General features: G+C 42.7%; 2 protein-coding genes across 2 annotated transcripts in view; both read right to left on the bottom strand.

The window, feature by feature from the left end:
- The window catches only part of LOC115137170 (ATP-binding cassette sub-family F member 3-like), a 28394-nt gene extending 6413 nt beyond the window's left edge, over positions 1-21981 (bottom strand). Inside the window, exons 1-16 of the mRNA XM_029673294.2 lie at positions 21878-21981; positions 10830-10977; positions 10382-10458; positions 10052-10107; positions 9809-9906; positions 6153-6275; positions 5385-5651; positions 5134-5214; positions 2568-2627; positions 2383-2439; positions 2122-2144; positions 1938-1993; positions 1104-1304; positions 806-882; positions 517-561; positions 292-424 (exon numbers count right to left, since the gene is read on the bottom strand). Of these exons, the coding sequence (XP_029529154.2) occupies positions 292-424; positions 517-561; positions 806-882; positions 1104-1304; positions 1938-1993; positions 2122-2144; positions 2383-2439; positions 2568-2627; positions 5134-5214; positions 5385-5651; positions 6153-6275; positions 9809-9906; positions 10052-10107; positions 10382-10458; positions 10830-10977; positions 21878-21950 (1575 nt within the window). The 5' untranslated portion in view covers positions 21951-21981. The remainder of the gene's footprint in view (positions 1-291; positions 425-516; positions 562-805; positions 883-1103; positions 1305-1937; positions 1994-2121; positions 2145-2382; positions 2440-2567; positions 2628-5133; positions 5215-5384; positions 5652-6152; positions 6276-9808; positions 9907-10051; positions 10108-10381; positions 10459-10829; positions 10978-21877) is intronic.
- A 1905-nt stretch (positions 21982-23886) lies between these two features.
- Positions 23887-26833, bottom strand: LOC135574004 (piggyBac transposable element-derived protein 4-like). Its single transcript, XM_065024670.1, has 2 exons — positions 26337-26833; positions 23887-26005 (listed from the first exon to the last, which is right to left on the bottom strand). Exons 1-2 carry the CDS (start codon positions 26507-26509, stop codon positions 24271-24273), a joined length of 1908 nt encoding a protein of 635 aa, XP_064880742.1. The 5' UTR covers positions 26510-26833; the 3' UTR covers positions 23887-24270.

Here is a 26833-nt window from a genome sequence, read left to right as displayed (position 1 = left end):
CCCCCCCCCTTAAAAGATTTAGATGCACTATTGTAAAGTGGCTGTTCCACTGGATGTCTTAAGGTGAACGCACCAATTTGTAAGTCGCTCTGGATAAGAGCGTCTGCTAAATGACTTAAATGTAAATGTAAAAATAGCCATAAAATGAAAAAAATGTCTGAATCAGTCGATATTGCAAAGAAAATATTGGCATCAACCCAGAATGATCACATCTGTGCACCCCTAACTATTAGCAGTACATGTGATTTAGAACTAGTCATCAGGATTGAGAGCAGTGTGATTAATACGTACGATGCAGATGCGAGACTCCAGGTCTGCAGACACAGACAGCTGTGTGAAGAGGCGCTGGTCAGTGTTATAGTAGAACTCCACCTCATCCAACTGGAGCACCGGGGGAGACAGCTTCTCAAAGTTATCAGGGAACCTGTGGACAGACGCACGTACGCACGTTAGCGCTCAGATTAATATGAGAATTGAAACCTGACTTCATTCGGGACAGGAGGAGCGGTCTCTTACTTTAAGGTGACTTCGGTTTCCTTCTCCAGAGGTTTGAGTTCAGGCCTGCAGGAGACAAGAGAAGAGTAGTGAGGGAATGGAAGACTGATGACAACAATAGATATTCTTCACAATGACCATTACCTGTGCACAGGCAAACAAACACGCAGAGGTCATCATGCATTGGCAAGACGGAAGTTATCCTTTACAATGAATTGGACTTTCAGGCTGTAATTCCCAAGGGAGCACGACATGAGAGAAAGCAGGGTGGGGCGCATGTTATCTTATTTTGAAATAGATGGTTACTCACAGTTTTTCTAAGAGCTTCAGTTTGCTCTGCACCTGTGCCGCTCTGTTGGCGTTGTATCTGAACCGGTCGATAAACACCTGGCACACAGAGGGAGGGGATCAATCCACAATTATAATGTATAGTAATAAGACACTATAATATATATTCTAATAGGCATATCAAGATCTAAAATAAACAAACACTAATCAGCAAAGATAAATGCTGAGAAAGTGCATTGTTATTACACTTGTCATAGGGCTTTTAGTTTGTCTGTATGTACGCAGGACGGTGTGTATAAGCCAGTGTGTGGGCTCCTAACCTGGATGTGCTCTCTGTACTGAAACTGGGCCTCGTACTCCCTCTGCTGGTTCTTCAGGCGGTCCTCTTTGGTCTTGACAAAGTTCTCGTAGTCGCCGCGGTAACTCTCCAGCCGCTGCGAGTGCAGGTGGATGATGTCAGTCACCACGGCGTTGAGGAAGTTCCGGTCGTGGGACACCACCAGGATGGTGGTCTGCCAGGTCTGTGGGGGGCGGAGGAGTTAAACAGGCCATATGGAAGTTGAACTTGTTGCTCATGCTTTATCTCTCCATCCTCCGAATGGAGGATTCGTTCACTTCAATTCACTGAAAATAAGTGGTATAAGAAATATGGTGGTAACTCCACCTAGCCAATACCTCCACCAATCCAATGTAGGTTTGTAGGAAGTATTGAACGAGTGCACACAATTTCATAAGTGGTGAAAGCAAACAATCCATTTGAAGCTAACTATGTATGCGTCACTGATGGGTGTGCCCCTCCTGCCAATTTAGCAGAGCCTCTTTTTGTTGTTGCCGGACCCCTTTTTGGCTCAAGAGCACCCCCAGAGGCAGAAGTTGACAGCAAATCAGAATTACCCACCCCAATCTAGCAATGCAAACTTCCATTTGTTCCTATTCTTCACCCTTCTCCCTGAAATGTCCACTCATTCACACCCCTTGCCTTGGACTGGTGTAAGAAATATGACGGAAAGCCCCTCTAGTCCACGCTTGCCCATGCTTTCACCAATCCAATGCTTTTAAATACTGTAGTAAGAATGTGCACACTTTGGGGAGAAGGGAACCCGATTGGATTTGGCATGCAATGTTAAGTGTGTCGGTAAGCAGGAGTAACCTACCTGCAGGTAATTCTCCAGCCAAAGAATGGCTCGGACATCCAACATGTTGGTGGGCTCTGAGAAACAAACAGACAGAAAGACAGAGACAGTCAGTCAAAAGGGCGTTTTGCACTGACTATTGGACACCGTCAAACTGTTCAAAGATACTCAATACAAAAATACTTAATGTGGTTTAATCACTCACCGTCAAGTAACAAAAGATCAGGCCTAAAAAAAGGAATGAAAAATACACACATTATTTGGAGAGTTGAAGCTAGCCTTCAACATTTAGCAGAGCCACATTTCTCTTCATAAACTGTCTGCTGAATTGATGGTCTATAAATTGAGATTCAGGAAACAGCTCATAAGAGTTATAAATGTACATCAATATTGTAATATCTCTGTCCTTGTATTTTAATTGGGTAGACTGTCCTTTGGATAAAAGAAGTGACAAGGAGAAACTCACTTGGCAAAGAGAGCTCTAGCCAGAGCTAATCTCATCCTCCAGCCTCCAGAAAACTCCCTGTGAAGAGCACACCGAGAGATCAGTTAATCACATGCACGCACACACACACACACACACACACACACACACACACACACACACACACACACACACACACACACACAGACACACACACACTAACTTACTTGGTTGTCTGCGTTTGCATTTTAGGAGAAAAACCTAAACCACATAGGATGATTGAAGCTCTGTGTAAAAGAGAGAGAAACATCAATCAATCATCTCATTAAATCAGAAAATGCATACACCCTGGCTACAATTCTACTGCATAGTCATCGGTTTTAGAAAACACCATTGACAATATGTATGAATATAAATGCTAATAGTGATGCAGATACTTTCCTTGCAAAAAACAAAACGATAGTTAATGTAGACAAATGTGGCCTTCTGTTGAATTGATGGTCTATACATTCGTCTATAAATTGAGAAATTCCTTACAAAAAAAACCCCTGTACCGATATTTTCTTAGCCAAACCCACCCAATACCGACATTTTCCTTGACAAAAACGCACCCCACCGATACCGATATTTTCACTGACAAAAACCCCCGATACCAATATTTAACATTTTTGCGGCCTTTTAAGCATTCCAGTACAGTTAAATAGTTAACACACATGGACGCAGTGGTCTAAGGCCCTGCATTTCAGTGCAAGAGGCGTCACTACAGTACCTGGTTCGGATCCAGGCTGTATCACATCCAGCCATGACCGATTGGCCCAGCGTCGTCCGGGCCGTCATTGTAAATAAGAATTTGTTCTTTATTTAACTTGGCAAGTTAGTTAAGGTTACACACACACTACCCTTAACAAAAAGTTATTTTGTTGGCATTTACATATGTCTCCATTACCAGTAAAACATAATCAAAACCTATTTCTTTCACTTACTTGGTGTGCTGTTTCATTGTTCAGTCGTTTCATTCTCAACCAGGATTTCTATGGAACGCTGTTTGGGTCTTTGTGTGTCAAAAAATATACTATTTAACACTGTCAAATAACAATATTTGACATGTAAAATAAGCTTGTTGACCAATTAAGACCTGAATATGACTGCACGTCACATAATACATTTAACGCGTTCATACATGTTTTACTCGTATTTCATATGTCACAACGATTCATCGATACGTATGCTATGATGCTGGTAAAGTTGTCTCGCACACCTACAGTACTGGTCATAAAAGAAAGTTAGCTTCCCCAAAAACTTAGCAAAACGACAATCTGTTTCAGTAGCTATAGCTACCTATATAGCTAGGTGTCATCTAAAATAACCCTCATTTATAAGACAGTTCTTATTTGATTAATGGTGGTCGGACCCATCTATGTTAAATTAGCCACATTAAGGATTAGCCACACTAGTGGACTTTGTAGTTAGCCTTCAAAATAAAAGTTTGGCATAAGTTTACTATTTGTATTAATTTAATTTCACTTTTATTTTGAAGGCAAACCACAAATTCCACTTTATGCCTAATCCTTATTGTGGCTTGCTTCACAACACAAAGCTAGCTGGCTGCTTATAACATTAGCTTTGGGCAATTTTCATGATCTGAAGTTCATTTTCAATAGGTGAACAACAAGTACCTACCAAGCTAATACTTAGTCACAAGGATTCCTAAATCATTGCTAAGAATAATGAAAATGACAGTTTCTACTGGTCATTGTTTACAGGCTGGATGTATTGTGGTGCCCCAGAAGTTGCAGTCAAACAAATAATTTATCAACGCGGTATTGTAAACACATTGTTCGTGGCCAGTGTGTGCTTGTTTGCAGACTTTTGTTGTACAGCTTTGACAGTGCTACTGTACCTTTTTTGACATGCAAAGATTCAAACGGTATTCCACAGTATGTCGTGAAGCTAATAGCAGTGACGCTATTACTGTAGGTAGGGTGACAAAATAGCACACTTGGTCGTGTGTACCAGTGCTAGTTCAGTCGGCGAAAGCAAACATCACCCACGACAGAGAACGGTTGATTGTCAAGGGCAACGAAGTCCATTATCTTGGCATTAATGGATTTCGCCTTTGAGTTGTCTCGCTGAATTGTTCATACTCTTTCAAATGACTGCTGGACTTGTTGACTGCTCAATCCACACAGCAGACATTTTGTGGGCTAGGTATGGAATGCTATGTGGTAGTGGTGGAGTAGGGGTTTGAGGACACACAGTGTGTTGTGAAATCTGTAAATGTATTGTAATGTTTTTAAAATTGTATAAACTGCCTTAATGTCACCTTCCGGAGACACCTGAAACCCCACCTCTTTCAGGAATACCTAGGATAGGATAAAGTAATCCTTCTCACCCCCCCTTAAAAGATTTAGATGCACTATTGTAAAGTGGCTGTTCCACTGGATGTCTTAAGGTGAACGCACCAATTTGTAAGTCGCTCTGGATAAGAGCGTCTGCTAAATGACTTAAATGTAAATGTAAATGTAATGTTGCTTTACCCCAGGAAAAGTAGCTGCTGCTTTGCATTGTGGGCTGTGTAGCGCAACATTTGACGTGGCGTTATTACGTCACATTATATAGGTACGCACGGTAGCTTTGACATCGATTTTTAACATGGCTGTTAAACTTGTCATCTGCCAATACCGATGCTAATATCGTACGATTCCGATATGTTCAGCGATATATCGTGCATCCCTAACTAATGTAACAAACACAGATATATTATATACAGACATGTTAAGTGTGGCTCTTTACCGGGCAGGTGCCTTGTCTGCTTCAATCTCCTCCAGTTTAGCATAGATCTCCGACAGTCGAACAGTTTCCATTCCTTCAGCACTAACATGGAATAGAATAAACTGCGAGTTAAGTGACTATTGCAGTTTCAAATCTAAAATTCCTGCAACAATAACATTTAAGTCTGCCAAGGCTGCCAGGATTGACTCCTTCCAATATGAGCCCTCCGTTGCCAACTTCGGGGAGAATTTGGGCAAGTAAGACTGACGTACGTTCCGTTGGCTATGCGCGCATTGAGCAGGCGTTCCTCTGTCAGGAGACCCTCCCGGACCGTGTCGCTCTCCAGCACGCTCTGAAGTGCCCCAGTGTCGTCTCCAGCGACCTCCTGCTCCACGTGCAGGATTGTGATGTGGGCAGGGACACGCAGGCTGCGGCTCGCCAGCATCTTTAGCAGCGTGGTCTTCCCCAGGCCGTTGCGGCCAATCAGGCCATAGCGGCGACCTGTTGACAGAGACAGCTCTGCCCCCTGCAGCAAAGACCTGGAAATACAGAGCGAGAGAGAGACAAGTTGCTTGCATATTGCTTTATGGTAGAGACTAAGAAGTGTCTCTCGCCTACTCTTTGTCTCTCTAGTATTAAGAAATTACATACAATTGTAATTACACAGTAATAACTTGATTTACTCAGTTTGTGATTTATTTAAACAAGCACTGCTACTCACCATTTTATATCAGGTAGTTGTGTTGAATTCTTAAGTCATTTGCAGAAAGTAGCGACCATAACCACAACAATGCCTTTTACATGCAAGGTAAATACCGGTGGAAACGGTGTCCAGCTAACAACATTGCATGATGCTAATTATAATGAATCACCTGCTCCAGTGCTGGATACAGTAGGGGAAAGCGTAAGTATGGTTTCATCCCAAATGGCACCTTATTCCCTATATGGCGCACTACTATACATTTGGCCCTTGTCAAAAGAAGTGCACTTAATAGGGATGGGGTGCCATTTGGGACGAAGCCTAGGGGTTAAACCCTCACCTCTCGCCAAACGACACATCAAAGTTCTCGATGCGAATATCGTAGCTGCGATTCTTCCCGGACAAGTCGACGCGACTGTCTTTCTTGCTACTGGCCTGGCTGGCTGATGCCTCCTCCAGTACCCTGAGACAAACAGAGACAGAGGGGTTAAGGACAGAGTGAGACAGACACAGAGGGACACGAAGAGATAGAAGTACAGAGAGCAAATACAGAAGAAGGTGTAAGAGGGAGAGAGAGGTGAAACATCAGTCTGACAGTATTACCAAACTTCATCACACATTGGTGAATGGAAAAGTGTATTTTGCTATTGCAATACCAAACCAATGATCAGTGGTGTAAAGTACTTAAGTGAACATACTTTCAAGTACTACTTAAACCATTTTTGGGGGGGCATCTGTACTTTATTTACACACACACACACACACACACATATATATATATATATATATATAGTACCAGTCAAAAGTTGACACACCTACTCAATCCAGGGTTTTTATTTGTACTATTTTCTATATTGTAGAATAATAGTGAAGACATCAAAACTATGAACTAACGTGGAATCATGTAGAAACCAAAACAATATTAAACCAATCAAAACATTTTATATTCTTCAAAGTAGCCTCTTGTTTCCTTTATGACAGCTTTGCACTCTTGGCATTCCCTCAACCAGCTTCACGAGTTAATCACCTGGAATGCATTTCAATTAACAGGTGTGCCTTGTTAAAAGTTACTTTGCGGAATTTCTTTCCTTTTTAATGGGTTTGAGCCAAATCAGTTGTGTTGTGACACGGTAGGGGCGGTATACAAAAAAATGACCTTATTTGGTAAAAGACCAAGTCCATATTATGGCAAAAACAGCCCAAATAAGCAAAGAGAAACAGCAGTCCATCATTACTTTAAGACATGAAGGTCAGTCAATGCAGAAAATGTCAAGAACTTTGAAAGAGCAGACTCAAAAAACCATCAAGCGCTATGATGAAACCGGCTCTCATGAGGACCGCCACAGGAAAGGAAGACCCAGAGTTCATTAGAGTTACCAGCCCTTGAAATTGCAGCCCAAATAAATGCGTCAGTGTTCAAGTAACAGACATCTCAACATCAACTGCGTGTCCTCATCAACTCATGCATTAACTCATGCTCTGGAACGCGGAATCCCCAAAGACATGGTAAATCTTCCAGAGGGCCATCCTCAGTAGAACACACACAGATGAGCATTCTAACAACCCCTTATTCTGTTTCATAAAACAACCGTTAGATGCAATAACAGCATTATAACAATCTTGTCATTTCCACAATATGATTCCAAATTTGAGATTTCTGGTTCCAGCCGGCGTGTCTTTGCGAGACGCTGAGTAGGTGAATGGATGATCTCCACATGTGTAGGCACGGAGGTGGTGGTGTGGGGTCTTTGCTGGTGACAGTCAGTGATTTATTTAGAATTCAAGGCACACTTAACCAGCATGGCTACCACAGCATTCTGCAGTGATACGCCATCCCATCTGGTTTACGCTTGGTGGGACTATAATTTGATTTTTTAACAGGACAATGACCCAACACACCTCCAGGCTGTGTAAGGGCTATTTGACCAAGGAGGAGTGATGGAGTGCTGCATCAGATGGCCACAATCACCCAACCTCAACCAATTGAGATGGTTTGGGATGAGTTGGACTGTAGAGTGAAGGAAAAGCAGCAAACAAGTGCTCAGCATATGCTGGAACTCCTTCAAGACTATTGGAAAAGCATTCCAGGTGAAGCTGGTTGAGAAAATGCTAAGAGTGTGAAACGCTGTCAAGGCAAAGAGTAGCTACTTTGAAGAATCTAAAATATATTTTGAATGAGGTGTGTCCAAACTTGACTGGTATTGAACATACATTTTTTTGTACATTCCACAAAAACAAAAAACGTATACATACGAACGACAACTTACAGACACGTACAATGACTACACATTCCCTCAAGGTCGTTCTGATGTCCAAAAGATTTCAAATCGAAATTGTGTTGCAATTTAAGTTTCATTGTATTCCAAACTATCTACACTGAACAAAAATATTTTAAAAAACAACATGCAACAATTTCAAACATTTTACTGAATAAGAATTGATAAGGAAATCAGTCATTTGAAATAAATTCATTAGGTCGTGATCTATGGATTTAACATGACTGGGAAAGGGCACAGCCACGGGTGGGTCTGGGAGGGCATAGGCCCACCCACTGGGGAGCCAGCACCAACCAATCAGAATACATTTTTCCCCACGAAAGGGCTTTATAACAGAGAGAAATACTCCTCAGAACCCCCACCCTATCCCACCGGTGAAGAAGCCTGATGTAGAGATCGTGTGCTGGCATGGTTACATGTGGTCTGCAGTTGTGAGTCCGGTTGGACATAATGTAAAATACTCTGAAACGATGTTGGAGGCAGCTTATGGTAGAAAAATGAACATTAAATTATCTGGCAACAGCCCTGGAGGACATCCATGCAGTCAGCATGCCAATTGCACACTCCCTCAAAACTTGAGACATCTGTGGCATTGTATTGTGTGACAAAACTGCACATTTAAGGGAGCCCTTTTATTGTCCCGGCACAAGATGCACCCGTGTAATGATCATGTTTAATCAGCTTCTTGATATGCCACAACTGTCAGATGGATTATCTTGGTGTAATGCTCACTAACAGGGATGTAAACAAATTTGTACGCAAAATAAAGAAATAAGCTTTTGGAAAATATTTCTGAGATGAATTATTTCAGCTCATGCAACCAACACTTTACATATTGCTTTTATATTTTTGTTCAGTTCAAAATTACTTTTTACATTTTGTCATGGAAAAAAACGTATTTCCTGTTACAAAGTCATTTACGGTTTCCATTCCTTTGGTTTTCCATGTGAACCAATTTAAAAATGGATGAATTCTGAAAAGCTATCCAAGGATTATTCCATAAAGTTCTGATTCTGGTTCTTGTAAAATATATTTCATTTTCTTCCATATTGTTATAATATTCTTAATTAAGAAGTTGTTACTGTTCTTTATCCTTTTTATATATTTCACAACTTTTACTTTATTACATTCCCAAAGACAATAATGTACTTTTTACGGCATACGTTTTCCCTGACACCCGAAAGTACCTGTTACATGTTGAATGCAAAGCAGGACAAGAAAATGGTCCAACTCACACTTCTCAAGAGAACATCCCTGGTCATCCCTACCGCCTCTGATCTGGAGGACTCACTAAACAGAGAACATCCCTGGTCATCCCTACCGCCTCTGATCTGGTGGACTCCCTAAACAGAGAACATCCCTGGTCATCCCTACCGCCTCTGATCTGGCAGACTTACGAAACACAAATGATTCATTTGTAAATGGTGTCTGAGTGTTGGTGTATCCCTGTCTATCTGTAAAAATAAAAGAATGTGCCATCTGGTTTGCTTAATATAAAGGAATTTAACATATCTACTTTTACTTTTGATACTTAAGTATATTTAAAACCAAATACTTTTACTCAAGTAGTATTTTACTGGGTGACTTTTACTTGAGTCATTTTCTATTAAGATATCTTTACTTCTACTCCAGTATGACAATTGGGTACTTTTTCCACCATTGCCAATGATAAACTGTTTGCATAGTCTTCGGGTATAGATGAAAAGCATATGAAACTCACAGTGGATTAGTCGTTTTTTGCGAATCCCGTTCATTCCTTCTCCCTTGTTTTTGCTTCAGCTTGGCTTCGGCCTTCTCTAGCTTCCTCGCGTCCACAGTCTGAGGTGGTGTGTGTGTGGAAGAAGAAAAAGTGGATGAAGTTGACAGGAGAATAACATAGCTACAGGGCTGACTTGAACCTTCAACAAAAAACATAATACACAAGAAGCTACAATGCAACAAAAATTATTCTAAAATACTTTACTGTATTCTGGCCCCTCTTCATCATCCAGATCCCTTGGACATCGTTAGTGACAGATACTGAGGCGAGAAAGACAGAAGGAGTGGAATGAGACGCAACAATAAGTCAGGGAGGATATTAAAAAGACATGGGAGAGGGGGTAGGAAGGGTAGAGAAAATAGGAAGTACGAGCAGTAGTGGACGGGAAAGATGTATAATAAAAAATTAAATATATATTTTTTTAAAGGCTAAAAACAGAATACATGTCAACAGGCTACCAAAATTCATATCAAACATTGACCGTAAAGCTAACAAAGAGGAATACCTAAATCCCCCTGCAGACAAGGGACTCACCACACTCTGCAGATATCTGAGACAACCGCACCGGAGCGTCGAGCAGCACTTGCTTTGAAGCGGCATGGCCGTTATTCCTGATGGAAAAGACAAGTATATTTTTAATGAGTCAGCAAGCGGAAATACATCAAATATTAGCTTTTGGTGTGTGACAATTAGTCTTTGTGTTGTATATTGGTTGTGAAAGAGGTCTCTGGGTCCAATCTCCACCCGGCACAGCCAGAGGAGGACTGGTCACCCCTCATAGCCTGGTTCCTCTCTAGGTTTCTTCCTAGGTTCTGGCCTTTCTAGGGAGTTTTTCCTTGCCACCGTGCTTCTACACCTGCATTGCTTGTGCTGTTTGGGGTTTTATGCTGGGTTTCTGTATATCAGCTAATGTAAGAAGGGCTTAATAAATACATTTGTTTGATCAGTGTTAAGGTTGTGTGTGTGTGTGTGTTGCACTTACAGTTTAAGAGTGTTGAACATCTGCTGACAGATGTCCCGAATGTCATCCTCGTTTTTACAGTCAGCCGACGACCCCTGCAACAGCCCTCCAATCGCATCATACACCTCCTCTCCATCCTCAAACTCCACCCCTCCACAGTCCAACACACCTATCACAGAGGAATGCCACAGGCTAGAAATCAGAGGAGCATTTAGAAGGATGCAGCTTTTAGAGCCTTCAGATAGAGAAATGCTAATCATGTGGCCCTCTGACATGTAGAATAAGGAAACACGTTGGTTCTATTCATTCATTCTCCCCAATTTCGTGGTATCCAATTGGTAGTTACAGTCTTCTCTCATCGCTGCAACTCCCAAATGGACTTGGGAGAGGCGAAGGTCGAGAGCCATGCGTCCTCTGAAACATGACCCTGCCAAGCCGTACTGCTTCTTGACACAATGACCGCTTAACCCGGAAGCCAGCCACACCAATGTGTCGGGGGAAACACTGTACACCTGGCGACCGTGTCAGCGTGCATGCGCCCGGCACGCCACAGGAGTCGCTAGTGCGCGATGGAACAAGGACATCCCTGCCGACCAAACCCTCCCCTAACCAGGATGATGCAGGGCCAATTGTGCGCCACCCCATGGGTCTCGCCAGTCGCGACAGAGCCTGGACTCAAACCAGGATATCTAGTGGCACAACTAGCAACTGCGATGCAGTGTCTTCGACCACTGCACCACATCATGAGATTTCTAACTGCAAATTTCAGCTACTGAACATGGCTCAGGATCAATCTTACCTGTAGATTCTCAGACAAAGTAACACACTGAGGGACACTACGCAACATGTTATCATGAAGCAGTCTTGTAAGCAGCTAGACTTAGCCTGGTTCCAGATCGGTTTGTGCTCTTGACAACTCCATGCGCTGGTGTACAAAGATGTTTGGTGTCCATTACTGGGGGTTTACAGGAAAGCCCCACACAAACCACAGGCATAGATTTTTCACCTCAAGTTCAGTGGGGCAAAAAAGTATTTAGTCAGCCACCAATTGTGCAAGTTCTCCCACTTAAAAAGATGAGGCCTGTAATTTTCATCATAGGTACACTTCAACTTTGACAGACGAATGAGAAAAACAAATCCAGAAAAATCACATTGTAGGATTTTTTATGAATTTATTTGCAAATTATGGTGGAAAATAAGTATTTGGTCAATAACAAAAGTTTCTCAATACTTTGTTATATACCCTTTGTTGGCAATGACGGTCAAACGTTTTCTGTAAGTCTTCACAAGGTTTTCACACACTGTTGCTGGTATTTTGGCCCATTCCTCCATGCAGATCTCCTCTAGAGCAGTGATGTTTTGGGGCTGTTGCTGGGCAACACGGACTTTCAACTCCCTCCAAAGATTTTCTATGAGGTTGAGATCTGGAGACCGGCTAGGCCACTCCAGGACCTTGAAATGCTTCTTACGAAGCCACTCCTTCGTTGCCCGGGCGGTGTGTTTGGGATCATTGTCATGCTGAAAGACCCAGCCATGTTTCATCTTCAATGCCCTTGCTGATGGAAGGAGGTTTTCACTCAAAATCTCACGATACATGGCCCCATTCATTCTTTCTTTTACACGGATCAGTCGTCCTGGTCCCTTTGCAGAAAAATAGCCCCAAAGCATGATGTTTCCACCCCCATGCTTCACAGTAGGTATGGTGTTCTTTGGATGCAACTCAGCATTCTTTGTCCTCCAAACACAACGAGTTGAGTTTTTACCAAAAAGTTATATTTTGGTTTCATCTGACCATATGACATTCTCCCAATCTTCTTCTGGATCATCCAAATGTTCTCCAGCAAACTTCAGACGGGCCTGGACATGTACTGGCTTAAGCAGGGGGACACGTCTGGCACTGCAGGATTTGAGTCCCTGGCGGCGTAGTGTGTTACTGATGGTAGGCTTTGTTAATTTGGTCCCAGCTCTCTGCAGGTTATTCACTAGGTCCCCCCGTGTGGTTCTGGGATTTTTGCTCATCGTTCTTGTGATCATTTTGACCCCATGGGGTGAGATCTTGCGTGGAGCCCCAGATCGAGGGAGATTATCAGTGGTCTTGTATGTCTTCCATTTCCTAATAATTGCTCCCACAGTTGATTTCTTCAAACCAAGCTGCTTACCTATTGCATATTCAGTCTTCCCAGCCTGGTGCAGGTCTACAATTTTGTTTCTGGTGTCCTTTGACAGGTCTTTGGTCTTGGCCATAGTGGAGTTTGGAGTGTGACTGTTTGAGGTTGTGGACAGGTGTCTTTTATACTGATAACAAGTTCAAACAGGTGCCATTAATACAGGTAACGAGTGGAGGACAGAGGAGCCTCTTAAAGAAGAAGTTACAGGTCGGTGAGAGCCAGAAATCTTGCTTATTTGTAGGTGACCAAATACTTATTTTCCACCATAATCTGCTAATAAATTCATTAAAAATCCTACAAAGTGATTTCTGGATTTTTTTTTCTCATTTTGTCTGTCATAGTTGAAGTGTACCTATGATGAAAATTACAGGCCTCTCTCATCTTTTTAAAAGTGGGAGAACTTGCACAATTGGTGGCTGACTAAATACTTTTTTGCCCCACTATGTTAGAAATGTCCGTTTCTGGAAAAAGGCATTTCTAAGATGCTTCTTCGTTCTCAATTCGGTGAAAAGGGTGTCACCAAAAACAGGTTAGTTAAATTCATGGTGGCAGTTTCTACGGTTATATCACATATAGCATTGGCTTGCGTAACTTCTAACTTCCTTCATACTGTACAAAGAGACACAAAAATGGTATCCACAACTTCCTCTGACTACGGGGAAGAAGATAAAGTAGGGCCCTATGAGTTCCGTGATGCGGAAAATGAGGACGGAATCGCGGAATTTGGTCATAAAAATTGAATCAAAAGTAAAACGTGGAATATTGAAGAATTTTCCATAATTTGGCTGAAATGTATTAATAATCACAAGTAGGCCTAATTATTGTAGTAACCAGCCAAGTCGCCAAAAAAACGAAAATTCAACCCTAACCCCTAAATTCAGAGCAGAGCAATACCCAAAGGAATATCATGAGTCAGGGATAAGCTGTTTTGCAAATTGTCAACATACTAATGATTGGAGGCGTAAAAATCCTTGTGAGGACTACTTAAAGTCTAAAGCCCATGTGAAGAACAAGGAAAAGCACCGTGTTAAAACAACCATTACCAGTGTAATGAGCATCAGCAGATTCAAGACGATCATTTGTTCAGTACTTTGTAACTGTGTGCGCCGAGTCTGACATCCCCTTAGAAAAGCTTCTAGTGAAGCATTGCAAACAGGGAGGAGCGTTGCCCGAAAATCACAGCAGCCTCCGTCAAACTCACCTGCCCCGTATGTTTGACCGACTGCCGTTCGACAGAAGATCAGCGGGAAGAAGTTTGCAGTGGTTGTTGACGAGACAACAGATACAAAGGGATTGCAGCGTTCTAAACATTGTCATTGGTGAGTTGAACTTAACCTATTAAATATACAGTTGCAATAACCTACATTTACATTCTGCAATGTGAATTGTCCACATGCAAATTGTGTTATTCCAAACGACGAGCTACCGTGGTGAAATATAGCGATGCATTATGTCAGCAGCAGTCTGCCTCTCCATCTAGCTAACTATCGCTGTATCTATATTGTGTTAACACTTAATTTAAATAACACTTATTTAGTCACAATATTATTTTAGGTTAAAACATAAAGTTGTTCCTTATCTTTCATTGCAGGTGTTGAAAACCAGTACTTTCTGGCAGATGTCATTTTCATGGACAGATGCAACTACTCAATGTTTTCCTAAGCAACACTAGCCTCCCTCCACAGCAACGATCTGAACCTGAATGATGTCTGGGAAGTGGTCACAGATAATGTCTCCTACTGCCTGAAGACATACAAGGAGGTTCTGAAAGGAGTGATGCCCAACGGTGTCCATGTAACCTGTCTCTGCCATGTCATCAATCTGGTGGGTGAGACCTGGCAGCGCTACAAATACTTCTCTGAAGTTGCATCTCTTGTGACATGGATGAGATCTGTCTCCTTCAAGAAGCCTGCCAGAAAGAGAAGATAGGTGAGCTTCCTCATTATGAAGGAGTTTGTGCAGGCCAAGGCTCCTCCTGAAGCAGTGACCTCCAGATGGAATAGCTGGTTTGAGGCAGTGAAGTACCATTCAGAGCATGTTCGTTCATCTGTAGAGTTTTTGTTGGCAGAAAAGTCATCACCCCAGGCAGTTACAAACATCCTCAGCCAGCTGGAAACAGAGAAGGTGCAGGCCCTCACTGATAAGATAACCTTCCTCTCGGACGGCTGCTCCAAACTGAAGACAGCTCTGTCAATCCTGTAAGGAACCCACTGTCCCACAGCAGTGTCTGCTTACAATGTCATGGAGGATCTGGGCTCTTACCTAGTGAATGGAACGGAAAAAACACGTGGGTATGGAGCCAAGACAGATGAGCTATTGAGAAAGATGGGGATTGGAGAGAGGAGGGAGGTGCTTGACCATCTCCATGATGCATTCCACTTGGCCTTCAAAGTTGTCAAAGCACTGGGACATACATCCAGCCAGAGAGGTCTACAGGCTGGCTAGTGTGTTCGATCCTAGGCAGGATCCAGCCATGGAAAAGCAGATTGAAGTCTACACACAACTGAAACCCATGGCAAGCCCTTCAACAGAGCTCAGTGAAGAATGGATTGCCTATCAGCACTGTGTCCAGGGAGACCTCATATGCTTTGGAGCTTGCTGATTACTGGAGGGGCCTGAGTGCAAGATTCCCAACAGCTGCAGAAGTTGAAGTGCCCTACAGTCAGCTCAGTCGACTGTGAGGAGTTTCAGCAAATACAAGACTCTACTCACAGACAAGCGAGGCTCTCGCCGAGCTCAACACAAAGTGGCTGACAATCATGTACTTCAATAGAGATGTCTGTGATAGATGGAAATGGACATAGGAGCTCATAAGGTAGTCCCATAGAGTTTGCCTATTGCTGCATTATTTCCTAGATTCTTGCATGAATCTTTTTTTCATTGTAAATGAAACACTTATGTGAAGCACTTTATGTTACAAAAAACAATGAATGCAAGTTACACAAGTGTAACTCTTGGTTTTGCCTATTTCTTGCTGCGTTGTTTCCTAGATTCTTGCATTACTTTTTTCATTTATAATGAAACACTTAGTAGAACTCTGTATTGAAGCACTTGCCTTGATAAAAAGAATAGTGCACTGTATTGCATCATTACACATTTGCTGTTATATCTTATTCAATGTTTGCTGTTTTATTTATTCACATTATTAGACACACTATCTGATGATCAAATGTGCGTAAATCACAGAAATCAGAAAAAAAAACAAAAAAAAGGTTATTTCGGGGAAAAAAGGAGTTAATAGGGCCCTAATAAAGGGCCTTACTGCCAAAATCCTGAATAATCCCTTTAAACCACATTAGGAGCCGTTTTGGGTGTAGTTACCCTTTAACCATGAAGAGTCTATGCCTGGGGGGGGTTCTACTAAGCAATATAGAATTGTTTTATGGTCATACGAAGGTTATTTTTGCTATTTCATTTGGAATTTTAAGACCCCTTATAGTATCAAAAATATCTATATTTTAACTCCTTATTTTTGGCACTAAACAGTCCCTTATATACGCTTCCATAAATTTTTTCAACTGGTACCGGGGACTTTGAAATGAGCAAAACAACTGACATGTACGTTTGTGAGAGTCTCACCTTTGCACAGAATGGTCATATTAGTGTGTAATCCAAACTATACGGACACTACAGACAGAAGTTGGCAGATCGGCTGTACCGACTTCAGATGAGTTCCAAGACGCTCCAGACGATTTTGTGAGAATACTGATTTTAATGATGTTTCATGGTCTGACAAACACCACTCTAGCTCTGTGAAATAGGCAGATGCAGTGAATTGAGACGCAGCCAATGCAACAAAAAAAAAGACAGACTACATGACCAAAAGTATTTGGACACCTGCTCGTCAAATCTCTCATTCCATTAATATGGAGTTAGTCCACCCTTTGCTGATATAACAGCCTGCAATGTTCTGGGAATGCTTTCCGTTTGCCACAAAGTCCCGTCATTGGAACTAAGGGGCCTAGCCCAAACCATGAAAATAAGCCCCTGACCATTATTCGTCCTCCACCAAACTTTACAGTTGGCACTATGTATTCGGACAAGTAGTGTTCTCCTGGCATCCGCCAATCCCAGATTTGTCCAGTGAACTGCCAGATGGTGAAGCGTGATTCATCACTCCAGAGTACTCGTTTCCACTGTTCCAAAGTCCAATCGAACTTTACACCACAAATGCCGACACTTGGCATTGCGCATGGTGATTTTAGGATTGTGTGCAGCTACTCGGCCATTGCTCCCGAAGAACAGTTCTTGTGCCGATGTTGCTTCCAGAAGCAGTTTGGAAATAGTGAGTGTTGCAACCGAGGACACAACTCGGTGGTCCCGTTCTATAAGCGTGTGGCCTATCACTTCTTGGATGAGCAGTTGTTGCTTCTAGACGTTTCCACTTAACAATAACAGCACTTACAGTTTACTGGGGCAGCTCTAGCAGATTAGAAATTTGACTAAATTACTTATTGGAAACGTGGTATTCTTTGACGGTGCCACGTTGAAAGTCACCGAGCTTGTCAGTAAAGCCATTCTACTGCCAATGTTTGTCTATGGAGATTGCATGGCTGTGTGCTCAATTTTATACACCTGTAGGCAACGGGTGTGGCTGAAATAGCCAAATACACCACTTTGAAGGGGTGTCCACGTACACAGAGCATTCGGAAAGTATTCAGATACGTTAGACTTAAATTAAATTCCTCAATATACACACAAAACCACATGATGACACTGCAAACAGAGGTTTAGAAATGTGTTCAAATTCATTAAACACACAAATCTGAAAACGTTTTTTACATAACTATTCAGACCCTTTGCTATGAGACTAATTGAGCTCAGGTGCAACCTGTTTCCATTGATCCTCCTTGAGATGTTTCTACAACTTTATTGAAATCCACTTGTGGTAAATTCAATTGATTATTTGGAAAGGCACACACCTGTCTATATAAGATCCCACAGTTGACGTGAAAGTTAGAGCAAAAACCAAGCCATGAGGTCGAAGGAATTGTACGTAGAGCTCTGAGACTGGATTGTGTCGATGCACAGATATGGGGAAGGGCACAAAAAAAATTCTGCAGCATTTAAGGTCCCCAAGAACACAATGGCCTCCGTCATTCTTAAATGGAAGACATTTGGAACCACCAAGACTCTTCCTAGAGCTGGCCCCCTGACCAGCCTGAACAAACTGGGGAGAAGGGCCTTGGTCAGGGAGGTGACAAAGAACCCAATGGTCACTCTGACAGAGCTCTAGAGTTCCTCTACAGAGATGGGAGAACCTTCCAGAAAGACAACCATCTCTGCAGCACTCCCAATTAGATGTTTATGGTAGTGGCCAGACGGAAGCCACTCAACAGTAAAAGACACATGACAGCCCACTTGGAGTTTGCCAAAAGGTAAGAAACAGGTTTCTCTGGTCTGATGAAACCAAGATTAAACTCTATGGCCTGAATGCCAACATCACATCTGGAGGAAACCAAGCACCGTCCCTATGGTGAAGCGTAGTGGTTGCAGCATCATGCCGTGGGGATGTTTTTCAGAGCCCGGACTTCAAACCGATCGAACATCTCTGGAGAGACCTGAAAATAGCTACACTCCCCATCCAACCTGACCAAGCTTGAGGATCTGCAGAGAAAAATGGGAGAAACTCCCCAAATACAGGTGTGCCAAGCTTGTAGATTCATACCCAAGAAGAATAGAAGCTGTAATTGCTGCCAAAGGTGCTTCAACAATGCGCTGGGTTAAGGGTCTGAATACTTATGTAAATGTGATATTTTTGTTTTTACTTTGTCATTATGGGGTATTGTGTGTAGATTGATGAAGGGCCTCTGTCATAACCGCCATTTGGAGCCAGCGACCAGATTTTTGGATTAAGCATTAATTGGCTTTTAGTCTAAATTAGTTCACGGAGATACGGGCATATTTATTTTTATTTCAACATTTATTTTTAACTAGTTAAGGACAAATTCTTATTTTACAATGACGGCCTACGCCGGCCAACCCCTCCCCCAACCCGGATGACGCTGGGCCAATTTAACGCCCTATTGGAATCTCGACCACGGACGAGACACAGCCCGGGATTGAACCAGGAACGGTTGTGACACCTCTAGCATTGAGATCCAGTGCATTAGACCGCTGCGCCACTGGGAGACACCACTCGAAAGTTTGGAAGTGTAAGTGTATACTCGTCAGACGTCATGATACTTTATCAGTGTCCACCAAATTTGAGGGTTGAGGGTGTGTCTTAAGTGTTTGGACCACACACCATGACGTCTGACGAGTATTCACTTGTTGGGCAAGGGGCAAGGAATTTATTTTTAAATGGACCGCCCTTGCCAGGACATTTGTCACTGTTAATCCCGCGATGATTGTGTTTTCAGCCACCGGTAGCTTGTGTGAGCTTTATATGCGCTACAGTCAAATATGATTGCATGTCTAATTACACTGCTCAAAAAAATAAAGGGAACACTTAAACAACACAATGTAACTCCTAGTCAATCACACTTCTGTGAAATCAAACTGTCCACTTAGGAAGCAACACTGACAATACATTTCACATGCTGTTGTGCAAATGGAATAGACAACAGTTAGAAATTATAGGCATTTAGCAAGACACCCCCAATAAAGGAGTGGTTCATGCAGGTGGTGACCACAGACCACTTCTCAGTTCCTATGCTTCCTGGCTGATGTTTTGGTCACTTTTGAATGCTGGCGGTGCTTTCACTCTAGTGGTAGCATGAGATGGAGTCTACAACCCACACAAGTGGCTCAGGTAGTGCAGCTCATCCAGGATGGCACATCAATGCGAGCTGTGGCAAGAAGGTTTGCTGTCAGCGTAGTGTCCAGAGCATGGAGGCGCTACCAGGAGACAGGCCAGTACATCAGGAGACGTGGAGGAGGCCGTAGGAGGGCAACAACCCAGCAGGACCGCTACCTCCGCCTTTGTGCAAGGAGGAGCACTGCCAGAGCCCTGCAAAATGACCTCCAGCAGGCCACAAATGTGCATGTGTCTGTTCAAACGGTCAGAAACAGACTCCATGAGGGTGGTATGAGGGCCCGACGTCCACAGGTGGGGGTTGTGCTTACAGCCCAACACCGTGCAGGACGTTTGGCATTTGCCAGAGAACACCAAGATTGGCAAATTTGCCACTGGCGCCCTGTGCTCTTCACAGATGAAAGCAGGTTCACACTGAGCACATGTGACAGACGTGACAGTCTGGAGACGCCGTGGAGAACGTTTGGCTGCCTGCAACATCCTCCAGCATGACCTGTTTGGCGGTGGGTCAGTCATGGTGTGGGGTGGCATTTCTTTGGGGGGCCGCACAGCCCTCCATGTGCTCGGCAGAGGTAGCCTGACTGCCATTAGGTACCAAGATGAGATCCTCAGACCCCTTGTGAGACCATATGCTGGTGCGGTTGGCCCTGGGTTCCTCCTAATGCAAGACAATGCTAGACCTCATGTGGCTGGAGTGTGTCACCAGTTCCTGCAAGAGGAAGGCATTGATGCTATGGACTGGCCCGCCCAGACCTGATTCCAATTGAGCACATCTGGGACATCATGTCTCGCTCCGTCCACCAACTGTACAGGAGTTGGCGGATGCTTTAGTCCAGGTCTGGGAGGAGATCCCTCAGGAGACCATCCGCCACCTCATCAGGAGCATGCCCAGGCGTTGTAGGGAGGTCATACAGACATGTGGAGGCCACACACACTACTGAGCCTCATTTTGACTTGTTTTAAGGACATTACATCAAAGGTGGATCAGCCTGTAGTGTGGTTTTCCACTTTAATTTTGAGTGCGACTCCAAATCCAGACCTCTATGGGTTGATAAATTTGATTTCCATTGATCATTTTTGTGTGATTTTGTTGTCAGCACATTCAACTATGTAAAGAAAAAAGTATTTAATAAGAATATTTCATTCATTCAGATCTAGGATGTGTTATTTTAGTGTTCCCTTTATTTTTTTGAGCAGTGTATATTAACTATATAATTATTAATATGCCTACTGTATGATAGCTAGCAAATTAATTAGCTAACTAACGTTGGCCTGCCTAGTTACTTCTGAAGAAGGAAAAACTTTTATTTCCACAATTTCCAAAAGCTAACCAAACATTACTTTTATGGGACTTTTGTGCATTAGTTGCACAATTTCTAACTTATTTACATTAGTTTTTACTTACACTTGTATGTTGACTACATGTTGAGGTTTTATGTTTTGGCAGAATTTTCTTAGCGGATGTACAATCATGGCGAATTGAATTATGGGGGGTTTTAGGCCCTGAAGTGAACATGATTGTACACTCGCAAACTCCATTAAAACCGAGGGCTGAGCGGCTTACTTTGCATACTTCCCTTGCTTGGCTAATCATTTGGACCAACGACATATGGCCGAGGGGATACCCCCAAGGGTTTAGGACTGTCTACTTTGAGTTTGAAACGCAGTCCGGGTTCATATCCAAACCCCGTACCTCCCCATACACTGATAAATTACGCTTTCACTTCCCTGAGCCCACCCCTCTCCTTGTTCAGGTTTAGGCTGAGGTTGTTTTAACTCCCGTTTTGTTTTGCGACTTTGGGCCCATGAAAATCGCAATATTACTAAGTCCATTTAATTATTATTATTGCATGCCGGTAAACGTACACATTTTGTTGGCTATTAATTGAAGGCAATAAATTGGCTAGCCTAGCTCATCTGGTTAGTGGTTCAAATAGGCCGATTATTAGCTAACTACCGGCATGTTACGTGTAGGCTAACGTTAGATAGTCTCCCCCTTGACTGTGCCTCAATGCTGTGTGGGACGGCTATGCTAGCTAACGTTACTTCGCGTGGCAAAGAAGTCGTCCGCCACTCATCAAGCCCGTGGCATTTTAAAGTGTACGGGATCTACACACCATCTCCATTAATTTACAGTCTCTTACCCGTGATATATTCGAACACTTCGGTGTCAATTTCGGGAAACTCGCTCTTCAGAATATCCACGTATGTCGCCATGATACACCGGCTCTTCCACAAGAACAGCGCATGTGCACACAATGTGCGTCAAGGCATGTCCGGAAACGATGCATTATGGGTATTGTAGTATTTTGGTTAATGCGATTTGATCTCAGCTTTTACCTCCCTCCACCTCTAATTTGTGTTTGTTCCCTTCACCTCTAATTTGTGTTTGGTTCCATCAACCTCTCATGTAATGACATCAAAGTTCATTATAACTGAACTAACATAGATCACAGCCCGTCGTTTCGAATGGAAACAAATTAGTCATAGTTGGCAGAACAAGCACGAGCTAGCTAGATCCTATTGCCCCGTTCTCAACCCAGGTAAATAGTTTCATGTTGGATATTCGCCTGTAGTTTTCCTTACTTCCACCAACTGCACTTAGGGATCGTCAACATAGTGACAAATCAAAATTTTCACGTTTCAATAGCTGTTTAACCATTACTCAAAACTGGTTGTAGCTAACCTAATGGCATAGACACACATTGCACAACCTTTAGTTTGTCAATTTTAATGTCACAAGATTTTAAAGGAATTTTTCCAAATGTAGAATTTCAATAGCTCCTTGATCATGTGACCTGGTGACAAGGTTCAGAATGTCCACTCAGTGGCGCTACACATTGCACACCCTTTAGTTTGTCTATTTTCATCTCACATAATTGTACATACATTTTTCAAAATGTAAAATTTCAATAGCTCCTTGGTCATGTGACCTAATGTCCGCTGACAACCCTCCTATATTGCACACTCTTATTTGTGTACTGTAAAATCACGCAGTGTAAGTTACATTTTTTCATAGTTTCAAATTTGCAATAGCTCCTTGGTCATGTCAATTGCACACCTAAGAAGCATACAGTGGATATACACCCATATTGCATAGCCTCTAGTCATGTATCTTCTATATTGTGTACATTAATATTAGTTTGACAATTAGGGGGTTCAGTCCAGTGTTGTGTTTACCCTTTTCTTTAATATTTATGTACAATCATAGGTAGTTCTAAGTACTTATCCCCCCCCCCCACCCCACCACAGTATTTAACAGTGGTACACAATAGGAGAGAGACAGATATCTCCTTTCGTCGTCGCTCTGGATAAGAGCGTCTGCTAAATGACTTAAATGTAAATGTAATGTTAATATCAACCATAAAGGGAAAGGGCAAAGTACGAGAGTCATGCTATTAATTGTCCAAAGCAGGGTTGGAGAGTGAGCTAGTGAGGTAGGCTGCAGTGGGTTTGCTGGTCAATACATATACTAAACATGTAACCATAGTAATGGTGGCCAGTAAATCAATTAATAAAAAGGTCATCTTGACAAATTAAACAGAAATGGTAGACCTTTAATCTTTTACAACATGTCAACAGACACTTAACTTCAATTAACTACAAAACGTTTTACAGTGTTAACTTTCTCTTTATCCCTGGTTGAGGTACATTTCAGAGCCTCTTCAGTGTGGGTGGGGTATAGCATACATTTTCAACATCAAAGACTGCACTTCCAGTTTGTGTTCTTTACTCTGTTGAACTCTTTTGTCTTCATTCCTAGGCACAGCACATGGAACCACCGTTGGCATGCAAAACATTCAATCTAAAACAAAACAAAGCGTAACACGTTATAAATAATATCAAATATTAATGCAGTATGACGAATTAGCCATCCATTGTGTTATATCATAAGTTGTCTTACATCCAGTCACTGTTTTCAAAAGATTATAAACATGTTAATAACCTCTTAAGCCTACCCCCCCACTTTTTCCAATTTCTGCCTGAAGACATACCCAAATCTAACTGCCTGTAGCTCTGGCCCAGAAGCAAGGACATGCATATTCTTGGTACCATTTGAAAGGAAACACTCTGAATTTTGTGTAAATGTGAATTGAATGTAGGAGAATAGAACACCATAGATCTGGTAGAAGAAAATACAAGGAAATTAACATTCGTTTTCTGTTTTTATTGTTGCGGAATCATCTTTCAACTGAACAAGAACATCCAAACATACAGATGGGATGCTGGGGGTGGTAGAAATGGAGAACATAAGATGGCAACAGTATTTGAAAAAAGTTTTAGAAAGATATCTTCAGGAATGAGTGAGCTACATGACATTGAGCATGTAGTCACCCAGGTGTCCCACACAAGGTGCCCAAATGTACCCAAATGTACAGTGATACATTGAAGTAAATGACTATATACAAAACACTCAAATGCCATTCTAACATACCCCCCCAAAAAATGAACATTTGAAACATTTTCAAATAACAAGGGTAAACTATTTACACACATTCAATGTATAATGTACAATATTGTGAACACCCTCAGTCCTCTACACAATATTGTTCTCCTGATGCCATGCCCAATAGCAGTCTCTTTCTGCTGTAAAGCAGAGGGTTACTGAACAGCTGGTGCAGGTGATGGGGCATTTCCTGTGACAAAGGACACAACGACGTCTCCCTATTGTGCCCTTTTTGCCCTGAGGCACATTCATGCCTGCAGAGATGAATCTGGGCAGGTGAACACTACTGGTTGGAGCAGAGGGGCCAGACGTAGAGGGGACAGAAGGTGCTACAGTGGACTTGCTGTAGCTAGCAAGCTCATGGATGAGCAGCTCCCTGAAGGCTAGCTGTGAGATGGGGGGATGTCCACAGCTCTGAGCCATTTCCTTCTGGAGGATGAAGGCATTCACCACAGCAATGTCAACGAAATGATAGAAAAATGTCTTGCACCAATTCATTGTCTTGTTGAGAACATTGTAGTATCCTATAAGCGCATCAGAGAGGTCTACACCTCCCATGCTCTTGTTGTAGTCCTTGATTGCGTCAGGAATGGGGACATTTTTGGTGGTCCATGCCCCAGCAGCGTCCTTCACACGCCTGACGACGTGATCTCCACTGAAGGACTTGTGGATACTGGAGCACATGACCACCTCTCTGGTGTCCATCCACTTCACAAAGAGCAGGCCATCTTCACGGATCCATCTCATGGTACCCCTCTCAGCCCGCTTAGACATGTCATTCACCTTGGTTTTCGGAAAGCCCACTCTATTGGGCCGAATGGTGCCACAAGCCCACACATCCCGCTTCCTCAGCTCTGTAAACAGGGTAGGGCTTGTGTAAAAGTTGTCCACAAAAAGTTTGTAGCCCTTCCCCAGCAGTTGAAAATCTAATAACTGCATAACAGAGTCATAACTAAGTCCCTTACCGGTCGCAAAACTGCTCTTCCCCTCATAAACAAAAAAATTGCACGTGTATGCACACACCGAATCAGCCAAAACAAACAGTTTGTAACCCCATTTAGTTGGTTTGTTGCGCATGTATTGTTTTAGGCCAATTCTGGCTTTTGAAGCTACCATCCTCTCATCGATGGAAATGTTCTGGGCAGGCTGAAAATAGGTTTTGCAAGCCTCAACGATGCTGGGGTAGAGAGGTTTTATTTTGCACAGCCTATCAAACCTAGCTGTGCCTCTCTTCTTCTCGTTGTCCTCATCAACTTCTAGGTCACTGATATGAAGCGCCCCTGAGATTGTCATAAACCTTTTGCATGATATGACCGTGGATGGGAAAGGCAGTTGATAGAGGGAAGCAGTTTTCCAGTAGTCTTTCAGGGATTTTAGCTTCACAAGACCCATGTAAATGACCATTGACATGAACCCAAAAAAATCTGAAATGGAAATGGGCTTCCATCCCTCTTTCTTGCCCGCCTGCTTCTTAGCACCATACTTGTTTGTGTTCGACACCAGGGAATCAACAACTGCCGAGGTGAAAAACAGCTGAAAAAGTTGCATGGGGCTGTACTTAGAAGTCATGTCCAGCTGAGGTCCTGTTGGCCTCTTCGGTCTGAATACTGGAGGTGTAGGCAACACATCCTCCTCCAGCACAGAGTGCCAACGACCCTCCTCCTCTCTGATTGCAGGTTTAGCCCTTCCCCACCTCCGCTTCTTTGTCACAGACTTCACACCTTGCAGGGCAGGGGTAAGTGTGGAGCCGGAGACAGCAGGGGTCCGGCTAGATGGTCCAGCTCCTTTCAGTGGGGGCTCCCAATCAGAATCAGAGGGACTGGGACTGTGAAATAAAGACACAGAAACACAGATTATATTAGAGTAGGGAATGTAAATCACTCAGGTGAGGTTCAGACACAAGGCAAAGGGAAAGCCATGTGGCCACCTCTACAAACATTTCATGTTTAGATAAACTACATTATATTTAGGAACAGCGCAAAGGGAAAGCCATGTGGCCACCTCTAGAAACATTTCATGTTTAGATACACTACATTATATTTATGAACACACGCGCAAAGGGAAAGCCATGTGGCCACCTCTACAAACATTTCATTACTGAATATATAAATATATATATGTCAAATATTTCAAACAACTGCATGAGAAATACTTACCAATCGAGAATGGCATCCTCACCATGCATAAACATGTCCTCAAAGTGACTGTCCAAACTTGACACACAATCTGATAGATCATCTGTGTCACTTTCTCGTTCAATCTCGCAAATAATCTCATGGAGATACGTATACTTGGACTTTGTCTTTGCTTTTACAGATTTACTCGCCATAATTACTTCAATAAAAGAGAGGAAAATTATCTTGACTAAATACTGCGTCGCGCAAAGAAAATGGCTCCTTCTGGTAGAAATTCCAATGGCGAATGGCTGCTTTACGCTCGAGTTTCGGTCAAGAGCTGGTCTTCCCTGATACAAACATTTGCTATTTCCATTTCCATACAGTCATTCAAAGAAGCACAGGTGAGATCATTGGCGCGTATCAGGTCATTGTTTGCTGGGTTCAGATCACCTCCTTTCGGTCAATACGCACCTAACAAGAGCCATCAGGTGTCGTGTTACTAACAAACAAAGGATTTCAATGAAACCAACCATGAC

This window comes from Oncorhynchus nerka, linkage group LG11 (assembly GCF_034236695.1).
Source record: "Oncorhynchus nerka isolate Pitt River linkage group LG11, Oner_Uvic_2.0, whole genome shotgun sequence".
Taxonomy (NCBI): domain Eukaryota; kingdom Metazoa; phylum Chordata; class Actinopteri; order Salmoniformes; family Salmonidae; genus Oncorhynchus; species Oncorhynchus nerka.
The sequence above is the reverse complement of the archived record's forward strand: the minus strand, read 5'-3'. Positions and strand labels throughout refer to the sequence as shown.